Source organism: Equus caballus, chromosome 6 (assembly GCF_041296265.1).
Source record: "Equus caballus isolate H_3958 breed thoroughbred chromosome 6, TB-T2T, whole genome shotgun sequence".
Taxonomy (NCBI): domain Eukaryota; kingdom Metazoa; phylum Chordata; class Mammalia; order Perissodactyla; family Equidae; genus Equus; species Equus caballus.
This window is the reverse complement of record NC_091689.1, coordinates 68,851,299-68,869,735: the sequence shown is the minus strand read 5'-3', so window position 1 is coordinate 68,869,735 and position 18,437 is coordinate 68,851,299. Positions and strand designations below refer to the sequence as shown.

General features: G+C 41.7%; 2 protein-coding genes across 7 annotated transcripts in view; one reads left to right on the top strand and one right to left on the bottom strand.

Annotated features, from left to right (window-relative positions):
• AMN1 (antagonist of mitotic exit network 1 homolog) overlaps nt 1–8,685 on the top strand; it is a 58,093-nt gene extending 49,408 nt beyond the window's left edge. For both annotated transcript variants that reach the window (XM_005611012.4, XM_014740573.3), the window contains exon 7: nt 1,194–8,685. In XM_005611012.4, the coding sequence (XP_005611069.1) occupies nt 1,194–1,267 (74 nt within the window). In that variant the 3' untranslated portion in view covers nt 1,268–8,685. The remainder of the gene's footprint in view (nt 1–1,193) is intronic.
• ETFBKMT (electron transfer flavoprotein subunit beta lysine methyltransferase) lies at nt 1,765–12,400 on the bottom strand. 5 transcript variants are annotated; one of them, XM_070271210.1, is made up of 4 exons: nt 12,067–12,266; nt 9,372–10,069; nt 6,914–7,044; nt 1,765–6,204 (listed from the first exon to the last, which is right to left on the bottom strand). In XM_070271210.1, exons 2-4 carry the CDS (start codon nt 9,695–9,697, stop codon nt 5,861–5,863), a joined length of 801 nt encoding a protein of 266 aa, XP_070127311.1. In that variant the 5' UTR covers nt 9,698–10,069; nt 12,067–12,266; the 3' UTR covers nt 1,765–5,860. The 5 variants fall into 5 exon arrangements, with proteins under 5 accessions (XP_070127311.1, XP_014596058.1, XP_070127313.1 ...); XM_014740572.3 differs by having other exon boundaries at nt 9,372–9,866; nt 12,067–12,256; XM_070271212.1 differs by having other exon boundaries at nt 9,372–9,813; nt 12,067–12,241.
• Nucleotides 12,401–18,437: the final 6,037 nt, after the last annotated feature.

Sequence of the window (18,437 nt, the reverse complement as noted above, 5' to 3'; positions counted from 1 at the left end):
CTTACTTTCAACCTATTTGAAATGTCTTTAATCTAGATTTCCTGTATAATAGATTACCTCTATAATAACTGATGATATTTCTATTACAATGAATAAAACTGCATTTATCTTACTAGCTGCTCTTTTTTAATTTGCTGATGTAAACCTTTATTTTCACAACTATAATAACTTCTTGTTTCCATATACTCTCTGATTCTCTTTCTTGCCCTAAACCTTGGTGTTTTGGCTTATTTTTGTTTTGCTTAAAATAAAGTTTAGTGACAATATGTTGGGCCCACTTTTTTTCTACTGATTTATGAAATTGTAAGCCTAAGAAAACCACTAAACTAGAAAATTTCCACGACTAGGTTAGAGATATATTGTACATACAACATAGGTTGTATCTATGGAACAAGTTTGTTAAACTTCTGAATAATTTTTAAGGTAATAAAATTTTAGCAGTAGTTTTGCTTTAATTCATATTTTTCAAAGACATTATAAAACTGACTTTGCAAAAGAGCTGTAAACGATATTAAAGTTGCTACTGTACACTGAATAATTGAAAACCATCTGGATGTTGGATAATGTAGATTTGTTAAATTACAATGAATTCATATATTATATATTAATATATAATTATATTATATATAATTATATATAAAATCATGCTTTATAATAGTATCATATGACATGGAAAAATGTTCAACTACAGGTCAGGTTGTCCTATTCTAGTAACTGCTCCCTCCCCTAACCGTTTTGGGCATGTTGCAACTTCCCAAGGTGCTTTACCACACCTGTCAGCTTTCTTAATCTTGCTCACTCCTTTATAAATAGTCACTTCATTAAACCCTGTTCAAACACCTCACTTCAGTGCATCATCTATTTCCTGCCAGGACCCTGAGAAACACAGGTTAATGGTGAAATTACTATTACTCTGTGGTTGGTGAAATTAAGATGAAATTACAGAGAAACAATAAATGGCTGTTTTTCAAAAAGTATTACTATGATATGTGCACTGCAGCTAATAATAAGGAGGGTCACCATTAATTAAATGTATTTTTAGTTGCATACTCTTCTTAATATATCATTTCATTTAATCCTTTAAATACTCTATGAGATATAATAGTTATCCTCATCCCCAGTTTATACAGTAGGACACATGAAATATCTTTGATTACTGTGAATTAATGTATTGTCGTTGCCTTCTTTTATAGATCATTCACGAGAAGTCTTGGAGCAATTAGTAGGCCCAAACAAACTAAAGCAAGTGACGTGGACTGTTTATTGATGCTTATTGAAGCTCATGAAAGACGTGATCGTCATGCTACTGGCCCAGGAAAGAGTGGTCTTAGACACTGGCTTTCCAATAATATGGTTTGTGCTTTGAAGTTAACCAGACTCTTAAACATTTTAATAGTGCTGTTATTCTGTGTTTGTTTAATGGGTGATTGTTTTTGAAATGGTAATCCTAGCATGCCCTCTGATGTATTTGGAGTGGGGGTGAGGTATTGTGTTTGTTTCTTAAATAACAAAGTTTCAAATTGCCTGTTTTCCCTGGAGATTTCCCTCTCCTACCTAGATATTTGAGCTGTTATAAGAGAAATTTACCAATATGGATAAACATTAGGAGAATTCTAAGTAAGGTTATTTCTAAAAGCATAATTACCTCCCTAGCGATTTCCTGGGTCATACCTACCTGAAGTATTTAAATACCCGTTTGGAACCGAACTCAGTGGGTTCGTCTCTTGGTCAGTGCAGAGTCGAAATGCACAACCAAAGCAGAAGTAGGTGAAGAAAAGATTTATTGCTCGCAGGAGCCATGGAGCCCACCAGGGATATCTCCCAAAAGCAGTGTCTCCCGGAGCTCAGTGCCCGTGGAGACTTTATACACAGGAGAGCAGAGGATAACAGGTTTATTTGTAACGACTGTGTAACAACCGTGTTTATTCAGGGTGCATGCTACTCATACATCTCATGATCTGAAAGTGGCTGTCCGGACCCTCCCAGAGGAGGAGAATTTAAGGATGCTAATGAATTTAACTTTAGGATGCTTGGAGTTGGGACATTTTGCAGGGGTCTTGCTGCAAAGGTCTAAGTTTCTCTGCAAGATAGCAACATCCACAAAACAGGAACATCGGTTTCACAGAACTTGTTTCACAGCACGCACAGTTTCTTCCTATCTGAAAGCCCATGTTAGTTGTTGATCAGGTCCTCAGTAACCCTTTCTTTGCCTGGTTCCCTGGTCACACATGAGCCAAAAGCAAAGCTGAACATCAGGCCTGCAAATTCTTCACAGAATTTAATATTTCAATGAAACAAAGAAATATAATAGTTTAATGTCATGATCCATGACATCATACACCTCAGCAATGCAGCACATGAATGTTTCTGAGGCCCTTGCCCAGCCACTTATTTCATTGATTTTTACGGCTATTTTTCCCAAATACATCTATGAAGTTTCTTCCTTAAAACTTGCTTTCAGGGGCCGGCCCCTTGACCAAATAGTTAAGTTTGTGCACTCCACGTTGGTGGCCCAGGGTTCACCAGTTCGGATCCTGGGCATGGACCTACACACCACTCATCAAGCCACGCTGAGGTGGCATCCCACATAGGGGAGCTAGAATGACCTACAACTAGGATACACAGCTATGTACTGGGGCTTTGGGGAGAAAAAAAGAGGACGATTGGCAACAGATGTTAGCTCAGCGGCAATCTTCCTCACCAAAAAAAATCCAAAAAACAAAAACCACTGCATTCAAGAATGTGTAAGAATTAGTAAATACAAAGTATCATTACAGAGGTTGTATCCCGGCAGCTCTGTTGGTCTTCACATTGTGAAATAAACAGCGCAGGTCTTAGTTTTCAAATGAAATGTATTACTCTTCTACAATCACAAAATTCTCTGAAGTATACTGTGCTTGAACTGCCCCAAATTCAGCATATTCCTTGTGCTGTGCGCCTGTCTCAGTGTGACTTTCATAAAGATTTCCTATTTTAATTCTGATGTAGGGAAAAACTAGGAGAGTATGATATGGTAAGTTTCTTGTGCATGTTTAGAGGGAGGGTTTACATATTCAACTCTATTTCTTGTCCTCACTATTACTTACTTTATAAATGTGGTATGTTTATAGTGTGGATATATACATTGCCTCTGCAAAGGTGGTACATACATATATGTGTGTAAAATGGGTAAGGCCATAGTTCCACCTATGACATTTTTCTGAAGGCAAGTTCAGTAAAATTTAATATTGAACATCTAACCAAGTCAATAGCTTTTCCCCCTTTTTGGGAAACTAGTTTCAAGATTATCAGCTTTTTAGGATCTATAAAGGATTTATCTTCCTAAAGCAGTTTGCAGTTTGATCTTGCCTTTTTTTTAATGTTGCTGGTTGTATTAGCTATTTCTTACCACCCTGTTTAAAATCTCAGCACCTCATTCCCTACCCCACCTATCCCTCTCACCCTGACCTCTTTATTTTTCTCCTTGCCATCCATCCCCATCTGACAGCCATTTTATTTATTAGCTGTCTTCTCGCCCCAGAATATAAGCTTCATGAAGATGGAAATTTTTGTCTTTTTTTTCACTGCTGTATCCCCAGTGCCTAGACAGTGTCTGGCACATAATAAGCATCCCAATATTTGAGTAAATGGACAAGGAAAGAATTAAAGGGGAAAGAAAGAAATAACAGTAAGACCCATACTTCCAGCTTCCAGTCTGACATGTAAAGAGATGGGGAGTCATCACTCCCATCCTCAACAATAAGATAAAAGCTGAACAAACTTAAAATCGTGAAGCAGTACAGTATTATTTGAAAGTGGCCTTGGCTTAGTTGTAAATGTATACTACAAGCTCTAGAGCCGCCACTAAAAAAAAATTTTAAATAAGTATGATTGGTATCTTAAGGCAGGAGAGAAAATGGAATCATATAAAATGCTCAATTAAAACCAGAGAAGGCAGAAAAAAGAGTAGAACACAAAAAAAGAACAAGGGCATAGGATAAGTTAAAAATATGGCAGGAATTAATCCGACTGTGCCAATAACCACTTTAACTGTGAGTTAAAACCTCTTAAGCTATGACGTCACTTCCAGGCTCCCTGCTCTGTGCATGGGAGACTTGGAAATATTTTAAGTAATGTTTGGATGCCTCAAAGACCCTCTTGTGCCCTCTTCGTAAGCCATTAAGAGACGACAACAGAAATACTGTTGTGGATATTTAAATTTAAATCCACTCTTTGCCTCATCAAGATGATTTCCAACAGTGCTCCAGAGTTTAATTTTCTCTTTCTTATCTCGCTGAGAAGGGCAATAACCAGAATACCCCGGATTTTCAAAGAATATGTCAACAAAACTCTTTCCTCTCAAATATCATCCAATACTACTGTAGCCTATAATTTCTATTAATTTTAACCAAGGCTGAATCAAAATTTTGAGTTTATAATTTTTAAGCCCCAGTAGACCAATGGAAATTGGATGCAGCACGAGTTGACTGATTGGGCTGTAATAAACTCTGACTTCCAAAGTTCAAGAATCACAAGTAAATAGATTTCAAGATCCTCTGCAACCCCAGCGCCAAAGCTCTCATCGAATTATCCTGTTTTCCTGTCTAAGCAGCCACTCACCCTTAATGCTTTCTCCACATTTCTGCTGTATGACTGTAACTCTGGTCACGTCTCCCTGGTGTCCTAATCCCACTGGCCTGTGAGTATTATTAGAAAGCACATAATGTAAGTGTCATAAACAATTCCTAAGCAGTATATAAGAACATGAGAGCACTTTAGAAAGGCTACATTTTATACTTCACTTGTAACATATAGAGTGGTAGCGTTTGGTTTTAAATTAGAGAATAGGAAATACAGTACATTAGTATTAGTGCAAAATTACAAAACCCAAGGGGAAACACTAGTCCTCCCCCCGCCAGTCCAGCCATCTGGTACCCTCTCAGAAGGCAACACTGTTACCAGTTTCTTATTTGAGGGATATTCTATGTATACTGCAAGCAAATATGTATTTTGTACATACATACATATGTGGGTATATACATACAGCTTTTTTACATAAATAGTAGTATACTATACACGTTCTTATTCACATTGTTTCTCATTTATGTCGTAGTGTTTTTATTGATATATAAGATCCTGACAACCTGGGGCATGTAGTGGTGGCAAAACCACTTTCTAGCTGACCGCAGTAAGCCATAGAGGCATCATTAGGTGTCAGTCCCAGTACAGAGTGTGTAGGAAATTCTAAAATCTTCATTTCATCCATGGTTGTCAATTGAGGTCCCATAATGTACTTTATACTCTATTAGGCACTTTGTACTCTCATTTAATAGCCCTTTGAGGTGAGGTTTATAAATTTTTGTTACTGTTTTACAGATGAAGAAATGAAAGCTCAGAGAGCTTAACTAGACAAAATCCTAACTAGAAAGTGACAGTTGCCTGGTTCCAGAGCCCATGTACTCTGTACCATGCCAACTGCATCTTTGATCGGTACGGGGAATTTTTTTTAAATATAGTATTCTTCAGTATTTTCTATTTTGTTTAATTCAAAGATGCATCATATAGTTGTCCTCAAGTGCAGAAACAGGCTCTGCTACAACATCTGATTCCTCTCCACTGCTTAAATTCCCTGTTGCTACCATGGGGTATTGCCTTCTAGAATTATATTCCTATAGCAGTAAAACAAGAAAAAAATTACAGAGATTTGTATATTTGGCATAATGCAGAACTAGCTACATGACAAAAGCTGACAAAACTTTAAACCTTCATATTTTGGAAGCAAGATCTGCCATTTAACAGGAATTGCACACTTTAAGCTGGAGAGCCTTTTAGGGTTAAACCCAAACATTGCCACATCCATCCTTGGAAGCAGTTTCACACCTCAAGGCTGGAAATCCCACACTGTGCTTGTTGTCAGTCCATTGTTTTCCCGCCTCGTGGGCTCTGGAAGTGAGTATTCTACCACCTTGCGCAGCTGATGCTGAATGCTGTGTCCGCTGAACTGGGGTCGCCCAGGGTCACCAATCAGTACTCGAGTTCTGTGTGTCCAAAAGCAATTCTTGAGCCATTGATAAAGACCATCTGCAAGGTCTTCATCATAAAACATATCCCCAAGCACAACAAGGTCCCACTTATCTGGTTCCAAATCCAAAATGTTTTTGGTTAAAATGGGAAGAGGATTCAGTTGGTTCAATTCACAATTTAGTGTGATAGCCATTCCTGCAACTTCAAAAAAAGCACACAATGAATTGGCATATGCTAGGCTGTTCTAATTCCTGCAAAGAGACTCTTTAAGGAATTTAGAAAATCTCATAACAATATGTTCTTTCCCCCTTTTTGTTGAAAGTTGTTTTTTTTAGGTAAGGAAGCCTCAAGTTTATGCCGATATAAGCCATTTACTGCAATTTTCAAATATATGAATGGATATCCTGAAAACAAAACAGCTGGAAATGTTGAGGTTTTAAGGAAACATTTGCTGATCTCAAGACCCAAGAGTTTTGGTTTGTGACAGCTGTACAGAAGACAGAGAGACAAGCCCTGGGCTTGAGCAAGGTGGCAAGTTAGAACTGAGACCCTGTATAAAATCAGGATCTTCAAGGGCTAGATTCTTAGTGAAAGGGAACATTAGAAGAAAATCAGATAAAATTAAAACCTACCTGTCTCAACTCGGGTTCTAATGGAACAAAATCTCCCTTAAAGACACAGGCCTATCCTCACTTGGGTTTTGGGTCAAATAAACACTGCCTATACATTTCAGGAAATTCCTAGCCCAGAAATTTACAGTAAGTGCTCCCAGGTTGGTATCACTTTGGGATATATATCAGATTACAAAATACACATGGAAATAAGCTATCACATTGAGGTATCTGTAGATACTTATCCTGGAAGAAAAAAAAAGATGAGCTTTAAATATTTTTCAATATGAAATTCTTACTAGGGTCAATGTCATTGGCCAAGATCCTTGATGCCCCACTCATCTTAGCAGCAATAGCTGTAGCTCCACAGCCACTCCCAAGATCTAACACAGATTTTCCTCTGACAACATCAGGATTATCCAAAAGATACCTAAATTAGAAAGAAAGAAAGAAAGAAAGAAAGGGAAAAACATTATCTAAGAGAGATGGGAGAAGGTCAGTAAGAGGTATCCAAAACAGTTTCTATGGGTTGACTGGACAAAGAAATAGTGGAACTTAGCGGAAGAATTTGGTCCAACCTCGGCAAGTTTGTCCTGACTAGAGTGAGACAAAATATTAATCTTAAGAGCCGGGCAGAAGTGGCAGAGAGAGGCCCTCATCATTTGGTCTTTCTCTTTAGCAGTTGTGAAGAGCAGTTCCACAACTGAGCACTTATGATCCAGAAACTACAAGCACCAAGAATATAGACCTACAAAATACTGCTCTAATCAGGACTCAGTAAGCTAGACCCCAAAGTCACTGTCTCCTTTTGATTGTTCATCAGAGTGGTTTTACCTGCTGCTTGAGTGGTATTACAATGACCTCTCTGGTAAGGGACAATCAAAGTCCAGGTCAACCAAAGAATTTGGACCAGGGTTAAGGAGCTACTGAACAAGTGAAGATGAATAGGAAAACACTGAAATAATAAATGTCAACTGACACTTGATCTTGGTATTGGAATCATAAAGAATAGCAGGGACTACAGCAAGGCAGGGGTGCACGTGCCCTGTCTAAAGGGACAGTTGCTAACTATCTTCAGCTAACTGTTACCACATGGACATCCCATGTAGGGGCTGTCATGGTGGCACAGCGGTGAAGTTCGCATGTTCCACTTCAGCGGCCTTGGGTTTGCTGGTTCAGATCCCAGGATTGGACCTATGCACCGCTTGGCAAGCCATGCTGTGACAGGCATCCCACATATAAAGTAGAGGAAGATGGGCAGGGATGTTAGCTCAGGGCCAGTCTTCCTCAGCAAAAAGGAGGATTGGCAGCATATGTTAGCTCAGGGCTCATCTTCCTCAAAAAAAACAAAACAAAACAAAACTCATGTTATCAGAGATTCTTGTTTTTCAAATCAAAGTAGATTTTTAGGTGAAATCCCTCAAGTTTTAAATGTTAGCAACTGATTTTTTATAAGTTTACAAATAAAGGCCAAACAAAAGGTATCTGTCGGTCACCAGTCTGTGACCTCTGATTCAAAGAGTCTCTTAAGGAGTTTGATCGTATTTATATTTGGAATTGATAAACAATAACTTTAATAGATATCACGTAAAATGTCAGTATTTTAAAAATATGATGTAAGTAAACAAAGCTTGAAAATGTGGCCACACAACAACCAGAAAATCGAAATTGTGTGATACCGCCTGGAAAGTTTTCCAGTCCTTGGGATTCTCCAAAAAGCTCGATGTTTTCATTTATTTATTTTGCATTTAAAACAACAGTCATGCATCGCATAATGACGTTTTGGTCAACGATGGACCACGTGTACAACTGTGTTCCCATAAAATTAGTACCATACAGCCTAGGTGTGTAGGTTTGTGTAAGTATACTCTATGACGTTCACACAGTGACGAAATCGCCTGACAATGCATTTCTCAGAACACAGCCCCATGTTTAAGTGACGCATGACTGTATATACAACATTAATTCTGTTAGGGCCATACTATTCGTGTGAAAGAGAAGTCCTCATCCTTTTCATTTCACAGCTTTGTAACTTCAAGGTGTAAACAGATTAAATCATTTACCAACCCAAGAGCAAAGACTAGAGTGAAATGTTGAAAGTTCTTGCCTTTGTTTCAGCGGCGGTGTTTTAATAAAAGGCACAGTGTGAATGTGTGAGAAAATGTCCTAAAGAAGACCTTTGCAGTCTGGGGAGTTGGAAGGGGGTACCTTAAAAATGCAGGTTCGGGTCCAGAGTTCACCTGAGATGTCAGTGAAGCACCGGAGAAGAGGGAAGCCTTGAGCGCCCGCTCCCTCACGTTTCTTGTTCTTTGGGAGATGGAGAGGCATTGATGGAGGGAGTGTGAGGCTTAAGGAGGAAGATTTACAGGATTAAACTAGGAGAGCTGAAGGACTGGCTTTAGGTTCCATCTAGGTACTCTGCACTGGCCATACCTTATGAACAATGAACCTGAGAATACTGTGAGATTTCTGGATCATTTATAGCTATCTAGGATCTCGACAGCTGACCCTAGGATTTCTCTTGGGGAGAGAACTATAAGGGGGAAATACCTTGATAAGCTTGGAGTAGAAGGTAAAACTATGCAAGGAAGCAACCAAGAAATATTCTTAAGCTGCTCTACATTAGGAAAACAAGAAGAATTTGGGGTTTTGCTCTGTTTTTTTGTCAGGGGCAAGGAGAATGCAGCGTTGGAAGGGGCTGAACAGAGAAAGGATCTGTAGCAGGCTTAAAGGTTCCCATTTCAATTAGGGTAGTACCTAGACAGGGCTTGGCCTCCGGGCCAGTAGATTGCCCAGTAAGGATTGCTGTGGGGCCACAGGTCAGCTCTTTCCCACCAGAACTTGCATCTAGGGGTCAAAAGCCGCAACTGAATTTCAGGGGTGAGGCTGCCCCTGTTGGTGACTTCGGTGTTCTCCTCCAGGAAAGCTTTCATCTCAGGGTCCGAAAAGCTTCCAGTCCCTCTCCAGGGGCAGCGGCCCCAGGGAGACAAGGCAAGACCACTGCTTCTCATAGCCTTCAGAGAGACACCACAGTGGCTCATGGGGAACGGGGCAAATACTCTCCAGCCTAGGCTCAAAGCCATCAGGCCTTTTCCAAAACACAGGTTCTGCCAATGTTGCTGTTGATAAGAGCCGCTCCTCACGGGGAAAGAATAAAAGTCTGGCTGCCAACTTGATCTCAAGTGGAATCTCTGGATCTCTGACAACAGAAATAATACTGAAAATTCCAGGGTTCACGGACACTTCCAAATCCTAGTACATAGAAAATATTGCAGTGTGAGCTCTGTAGCAGATGATCCACAAGCGCAAATTCATATTAGATGAAAGCGTTGTGTATCAATTTAGGAAAATCCAATCTTTTAAAAGGCTGCCTTTTCACAACAGGATCCTTTTAATAATTTAGAACAACAAATACACAAGCATTTGATTTTGAGAGAAATCCTCAGGAACAATGCCTATTAAAGAAAACAGGTATGCCTTTAAAGTTCTTTCATACATTTAATGTCACTTACCTTGAAGGAGGCATTGTAGTTGGCAACTGTAAATAAAATAAATAAAAGTCCCCCTCTTCAGGAAGCTTAGACTCCAGGGGTGGGAGAGAGCAATTAACAAAGCACACACAGTTCTTGCCTTTATGTTCTTGCCTTTATGAAGTCTAGCCAGGAGGTGTGGAGGTTAACAAACTATAATTGCCTGTGGGCAGAGGTATACAAATTATACTGACTACTATCTATTTCAATAAAGCTTGTTGTAGCATAAAACAATGCAATCAAGGTTCAGATTTTTCCCTTAATAAAAAAAAAAACTTTATGGGTTTATTTGTAATAAAAGAATATCAACTCCTGCTGGGAGCCGTCAGGCTACAAACTAAGCCTCTGCCTTGTGACACGGTCCGGGAGAGAGATGAGGGGACGCACGGCGACCCTCAAGGGAATCTACCAGGCTGCCCCTGCAATAAGTCTCCCTGGTACTTTTGACTTTCCTGCTTCTGCTCACTCTGTTCTGCACCTGGGGTTATTTCAGGGGAAGTCAGCCCGGCCCTGGGAATGAGAATGATACAATGCAATATTCTAGGGAAAGTTCTGGGGAAAAACATCTTCTAGGGAAAGAACATTCTGATCCGTCCTTTGGTCGGGTGGAGCGATGGGAGTGGAGAGGGAACAAAGAAATCTGCAGCCCCCACAGATCTCTCTGGGAGGACGGTGGTTGCCACGGCCCATTGAGTCAGGAGGCCGCTGGGGGTGGCCTCCTTGAAGTAAAGAATTACAGAAGCTTGACTCCCCCGGGGCCTACACACAATCAATTGCTCTTAGGACTATTGTCTACCTTGCAATCAATTGCTCTTAGGACTATCGTCTACTTTACAAAAACCCGCTTACGCGAGCCAAAAATATGTACTGGGACTGTCCCATGAAATCACCCTTGCATATCCTGAGCCCTATATAAATCATGCATATACAAAATAAAGTCAGACTTGGACACCAAACTCCTTGTCTCACTGCCTCCTCCTTCGCCGGCGCCGTCCATCCCTCAGGAGACCCTGTTCCGGCTGGGGCTGGACCCCGGCAAACTCCCAGATCTCTTTCTGTAAATATCTCTGATGATTCATGCCTACCAAGTCTGGGCTGAAATGGCTTGTTCCAATAGAAAAACACCTTGATAAGAATAAGTAGGGATGAGGAAATGCGGTTGTGACACAAACCACACACCAGTTGTTTGGGATCTCTGATCTGATCTACATAAACGTTTTAGTCTTACATCCCCCCAAGCATTTATAGAACTTAAATGCCTACCAACAGCCAGACTGGTGATAAATGAGAGATGCAAGCTGGTTATAGATACAGAGCGGGTGTGGCAAACTGAAGACTGTTTCTAGACAGTCCAAAGGGGCCAGGAAACTGCTGCCAGGCAGGAACATGCAGCCAGATCGTCCAATATCTCAAAGTAATCCATATATTTACATATAAACTCCAATTTTAAACGCCGGCAATTAATTAAAATATCAAAACACAAGGCAGATCAAAAATGCCTGTCAGGCCATTTTTGTGAATTCAGTCTGTGAACTCAGGATAAATTTTCAGTGGGTTTACGCCCTCGGGATCCCAGGGTCTCTAACAGCCTGACTTCTCACCGGACTAGTTCTGTTAGGAAGTATTCGAGTCAGTCCTTGAAGCGCACAAGCCTAAAGTTTAAAAACAAAGCAGAGCAAACGAGATGATTTTGCTTTTGGACACCATGCCATCCAGACCGACGCCTCCCCCTCCCATCCCAGCCCCAGCGGAGCTTCGGTTATGAATACGTGATTATGTGGCGGACCCTGTGCAGGTATTAACTGGTAAGGAAAGAAGACTAAACAGGGTAAGTTCCAAAGGTGCTTGTGACAACATTATTTCCCTCCCAGAAGGACAGGAGTCGATCTTAAAGGGGCAGGCACCGTCCTCTTTCTCCTTACCTGGCTTTGCTAACACCGCCCCGGGACACTAAGCACAGGGCGCGTCTGTCCCTCGCCCTGGCGGCTCCTTTCGCGCGTGCTGAGCGTCTGTCCGGCCGCCCAAGCCCGGGGCTGCCGCCCAGCAGCAGCAGCAGCACCCCAGCCGCTCCCGCGCTCCGCCCCGTCCGGCGGCGCTGCTCGCCCTTTTCCTGCGCTGCCTTAACGCCGCAGGAAGTGCGAAACCAGAGCGCACGCCGACCTCCCTTCGGAAATGAGGGAACGTCAAATTCTGACTTCCCAAAATATCCATTCCGAAGCATCTGTGGAGCATGTGCTTTGTGCCAATCACAGTTCTGGGCACTGGGCATAGAGTGGTGAGCAAAAGAGACACAGTGAAGCCCTTCATGACGCTTACATTCAACCGAGATTGAATCATACTGTATATCCTCCCTTTTATAATACTTTCCATAAATGCACAATCTAAATCTATTTGCAACCTGTATCACTCAAGTTCTGGACCCATACGTCCGTCTTCCAACCCTTCAACTCTACGCATTTCAACGTTAACTCACCATCTCTCCTGACAATGATTAAAACCTGCTTGGCATGCCAAAAAGAAAAGAAAATGGACCCAGGGCCGGCTGGTGGCACAGTGGTGAAGTTCTCACTTTCCGCTTTGGCCACCCCGGGGTTCGCTGGTTTGAATCCCGGGTGCAGACATAGCGCCGCTTGGCAAGCCACGCTGTGGTAGGCGTCCCACATAGAAAGTAAAGGAAGATGGGGGCACGGATGATAGCTCAGGGCCAGTCTTCCTCAGCAAAAAGAGGAGGATTGGCAGCAGTTAGCTCAGGGCTAATCTTCCTCAAAAAAAAAAAAAGGACCCAAATTAAGAAATAGGCAAACCGTCTTTCTTGCATCTTCATTTGCAGTATGAGAAATGAACTAGCAGCAGCCTGTTCAAAATTAGAGCTTGTCGCTGGGGTTCTGTGCTTCTGTTCTGGGTTTAAGAGTTTCCCATTTTTGCTGTAAACTGGAACCTCTAGGAACTACTATAAGGAAATAAAACTGTTATTTCAGTTAACAGCCCCAGATGCATCCTTATCATTTGCTTCTTAGATGAATAGCTGTATTTATGTCTAGTTGACAGGTGTGGGGACCTGGAAGTGGCCACCCCAAGATATGTCTCTTCGGCATCAGGATTATTTGAGGCCGATTGCTTTTGATAAACTGGGACAGAGAAGGAGGCTCTGAGGAATGGACTTGCCCTTTGTTAGGACACATTTACATTTGTAAGGTAAATCTCTATCTGTAAAAGGTGCCTCCCTCTCTGTACCAGGAAGAAGAAAGGAGATGACCTTCTCTCTAGAAACTCTCAATCAAGGCCAAAGGCAAGGACTTAAATCTGCATTTTATTGTGCTTGTCTGGTAACCTCCTGTAACTGACTTCCCTCCCCCTCCCAACGCTGGCATTTCTTTAAGGATTAAGCATCTTAGGCTAGGAACTGATTGCTGCGCTCACCTGTGACCACCCAGCTCCAGACAATAGACTTGCCTCCTGCTACGCCCTCCGAGATAGCAGACCCACTACCTGCTGTGTCCATCAAACACTGTGTCGACAGGGCAATCTTGTGACTATTGTGGGAGGGACATTTCAATCACATGTGAAATATCCTCTTTGGGGGTATATAACCACTCTGTGCACCCCACTTCTTCAGTGCCCTTTCTTCCTTCGGGAAGAAAGGCCCCGGGTCGTGGTTCCTCATAAATCTTTGTTTAATTTTCTCTTGCTATTCTGTCTCATGTGAATTTAATTCATTCTCCAGCCAGACGAACCCACTTCGGATAGAGGAAATGTCTTTCTCCCCTACGCAGGCATTTCAGAGTATCCTGCCCTATATTTCCTCCATGAGAACGAATATAGGTGTTTTTATGACTGTGAATAAAACGGTATGGACTAACTTACTAGCTGCTTTTTTAAAAATTACCTTTGTTTTCTCAACTGTAATTTCTCAATTCCATTCACTCTCCAATTCTCTTGTGAGCAATAAACCTCAATAGATGTTCAAGATCAATTTGTCCAAGAATTGTTTTTAACCAACTTCCGTGTTCGATCCCAGTGAATAGCGAGAACATCCGAATCATTGCCCAAGAAACCAGGGAGAGGAGGCAAGCCTAGCATTGTTACAAAAGAGGGTTTCCGGTAAAAATCTTGCTGCTCATCATTGAAGATGCATTTAATAACATGAAAACACCTTATCCAAAATTTGGAGCTAGGCTATAAGGAATGATGCATGTACTCCTCACCCCTTAATGGTTTTCTGATTGATCCGTTTCTTTCCATCCTTCCTGCCATTGCCTTGGTTCGGCCTTATGATCACTTGCCTGAATTCCTGTAACTGGTCCCTCTCCAATCTCTCTAGCCCACTCTCTATAGTGCAGCTGAAATGGTTTTTTCTGAAACTTACATTCTTTTTTTTTTTTAAAGATTTTTTAAAAATTTCTTTTTCATTTTCTCCCCAAAGCCCCCTGGTACAGGGTTGTATATTCTTCGTTGTGGATCCTTTTAGTTGTGGCATGTGGGATGCTGCCTCAGCGTGGTTTGATGAGCAGTGCCATGTCCGCGCCCAGGATTCGAACCAATGAAACACTGGGCTGCCTGCAGCGGAGCGCGCGAACTTAACCACTTGGCCACGGGGCCAGCCCCTGAACCTTACATTCTGTAGTCTAGAAAAGGCCTTACGTTCCTATAAGATAAGGCAGATAACCATGAAAAACAGACCTGGATTTTCTTTTCTGTTGTTGTTTGGTGTTAATGTGTTGCTGATTTTTGTGTTTGTTTGTTTGTTTGTTTGTTTGTTTGAGGAAGATTAGCCCTGAGCTACCATCTGCTGCCAATCTTCCTCTTTTTGCTGAGGAAGACTGGCCCTGAGCTAACATCCATGCCCATCTTCCTCCACTTTATATGTGGGACACCTGCCACAGCATGGCTTGACAAGCAGTGCCATGTCCTCACCCAGGATCCGAACCAGTGAACCCCGGGCCACCGCTGAATCGGAATGTGGGTACTTAACTGCTGCACCACCAGGCCGGCCCAATGTGTTGCTGTTTTTAATTGAAAGGAAGAACTGTCTTGCTTTTATCAAATTTGACCCAAAAGCAACCAAGCAGACTCATCAACTGTCTGATAATTGAGCTATTGTCTTATCTTGTGATTTTTGCCTTTAAGTATCTGCCTACATTTTTGTTCAGAGAGCCAGTTCTCTAATAACTGGACTTGCAAGTGCAATTAAAAATTTTTATTCTGTACTCAAATTTGTCTTTAAGGGTTTTTTGGGACAAGTTACTCAATTACACTTATTAGCTATATGACCTTGAGTACATTATTAAACCTTCCTACTGAAGGGGATCAGGATATGCCTCTCCAAAATATGTCACTTTGGCATAAGAATTATTTGGCGCTGAAGGGATTTGAATTCCTGAAATCCCTTATCTGCCTAAAGCAGAGCCTCCCAAGAGCTCAGTTGTCATAAACCCCTCCCCGGGAGCAACTCTAATCTCAGACTTGAGAAGTAGACACCACACCAAAAAGGACATTGTCCCAAGACTATCATATCTCCTATCTGTTCTCCTAAAGGATCTTTTATCTTTCCAAAAGGTCATTCCCAAAGTGCTCTTTCTCCCCTTCCCCAGCACCTACTAAATTAGGTGTATAAGCATCAAATTCTAACCACCCCTTTGAGTTACTCAACACTGAATTCTCCTGAGTGTATGTGCTGCACGTGTAAACTCTGTTTTTCTTCTCCTGTTAATCTGTCTTTTGTCAGTTTAATTTGCAGGTCCCAGACATTGAACTTAAGAGGGTAGAGGAAAGTTTTTCCTCCCCTTCCCTAAGAATCAGTTTTCTCATAAAAGTAAAGTGCTTAGTAGAGTTCCTGGCATATAGTAAATGCTTGCTAAGTGCACTAAAACTGATTACCACTATTGGAAATATGGAGATAGTGTTGGTAAGGCTTGAGACTGGAGACTGAAGATCAGGTTTCCAGCTAAAAGGGAGAGGATCAGATTTGAGTTTTAGAAAAATGATTAAACTGCAGGTAGCAAATAGAGGCGGGACTGAAGACAAGAAGACACGCATTGGAGGATATTGTGGTAATCCAAGCAAGCAATAGTGAGGGCAGAACTAAGGCAATTGCAGGAGGGGTGGAAAGAATTGGCCACATCTGAACATAATTCAGGAAAAGCTATTAGCAGGACTTGGAGCTTAATTAAATATGCTCGCTTAGCCCTAATGATGGACAACCTACGGGACAGATGTTGGTTTTTCTTTCTCAACTTGACCCGCCTGTGCTCTTAACCAGGATCCCGTCTGATCATGTTCTCCCATATTGAAATCCTCTCTGGCTCCCCAGGCCTTCCACGTCAGAGCCAAATTCCTGATCACAGCTTCCCAGGCTCTTAGTGATCAGCCTCTACTTACCTATCCTGGCTCTTCCTCTCCCCCAAAATTTGCTTCCCTGTCACAGGACCTTGCTCTCTTCCCCTAGGCTTTGTTTCAGGCAGAAAGCTGCCACCACCACCACACGTAGACACCCCTCCGCACTGTCCCTAACCACCTGCTCATCCTTCAGAACGTAGCTCAGGCTCCAGGTCCTCTAAAAAGCCTTCCGCATCACACGTGCTGATCTGGACATTTTCTGAGCTTCCTGTGGGTGTGGCCAATGAGAACATCATACAGAAGTGTCATTGCCTGGCTCCTCTGCTGGACCTGGGGCAGACCGTCTCATTCCTCTTTTATCTTCTGGCAGTTACACAATAAATTCTGTTAAAGGAAAGGCAAAGCCAATAAGTGAGCAATTTAACAAATGTTGCATATCAGTGTCTCATTTTTAAATTTTATTTTTAACAGCTTTATTGAAGTATAGGTGACATACAATAAACTGCACATGTTTAAAATATGCTGGTGGATGTTTTGACGTGTGTATACTCATGAAACCATCACCAAAGTCACGATAGATGGTGAACACAATACTGAGCAATGGGCTCACTCTGTTCCCCACAATCTGAGCCAATTAATCACAACAGGTTAGGGATCAAGAAAGGAAGTTTTGATTTGATTAGCCGGCATAATCGGAAGACAGGTGACTAATGTCTCAACAAAGCATTTTCAAGAATTACAGAATCTTGGGGCCGGCCCCGTGGCCGAGTAGTTAAGTTCACATGCTCTGCTTCTGTGGCCTGGGGTTCACCAGTTCGGATCCTGGGCATGGACATGGCACTGCTCATCAGGCCATGCTGAGGCAGCGTCCCACATAGCACAACCAGAAGGATCTACAACTAGAATATACAACTAGGTACTGGGGGGCTTTGGGGAGAAGAAGAAGAAAAGAAAAAAGATTGACAACAGACGTTAGCTCAGGGCCAATCTTTAAAAAAAAACAAAAAAGAATTACAGAATCTTGAGGTAGTTATATAGGGAACATGGGCAGTAAGGAGGGGGTTTGGAAATGTCGGCCTTCAGGCATGGTGGACTCCAGGATGTTTCGTTGTTCTTTTCTTCTGTCAGTGATGATGAATATCTTGTAGGTGAGTTTCCCGCCTGTGATCAGCCTGTTCCTGGAGAGAAACTCATCAAACAAAGTTTTAATTTATCAAGCTATAGGGGAGTACGTACATGAGCAGAGGCCATAAATCAGGAGAGCATGTGAATTACTTTAGCGCATGTGCAGAGCAGCAAGTAGTCACACAGAGGGGCTGGGGCCATTCGGTGTATCAAGATGGCCTCACTTATGTTCACTCACAAACATACTCAGTGCCCCCTGTTGTCTCTCCCTCCTGTCCTTCCCCACACACCCCCATCCCCAGGCAGCCACTGATTTGCTTTCTGTCACTATAGATTTGCTTATATTTTCTAGATTTTTATATAAATGCAATCATACAGTATGTACTGTTTCTTGTCTTTTCTTTCACTCAACATGGTTATTTTGAGATTTATCCAGGTTGTTTCACGAATCAAGAGTTCACTCCTTTTTATTGCTAACTAATGTTCCATTGTATGTATATAGAAAACTTGTTTATCCATTTACCTATTGATGGACATTTGAGTTTCTTTTATTATTACAAATAAAGCTGTTAGGAATATTTGTGCACAAGTCTTTGTATGGACATAAGGTGTCTTTTCCGTTGGGTACATACTTAGGTGTGGAATGGCTAGATTATATGTTGGTGTGATTAACTGCGAACTTTTTTCAAAATGGTTGTGTCATTTTACATTCCCACCATCAGTGTGTGAGAATTTCAGTTCCCCCACATCATCACAAACACTTGTTTTTGTCTGTCTTTTTGATAATAGCCAACCTAGTAGGTGTGAAGTGGTTTCTCACCATGACTAACAA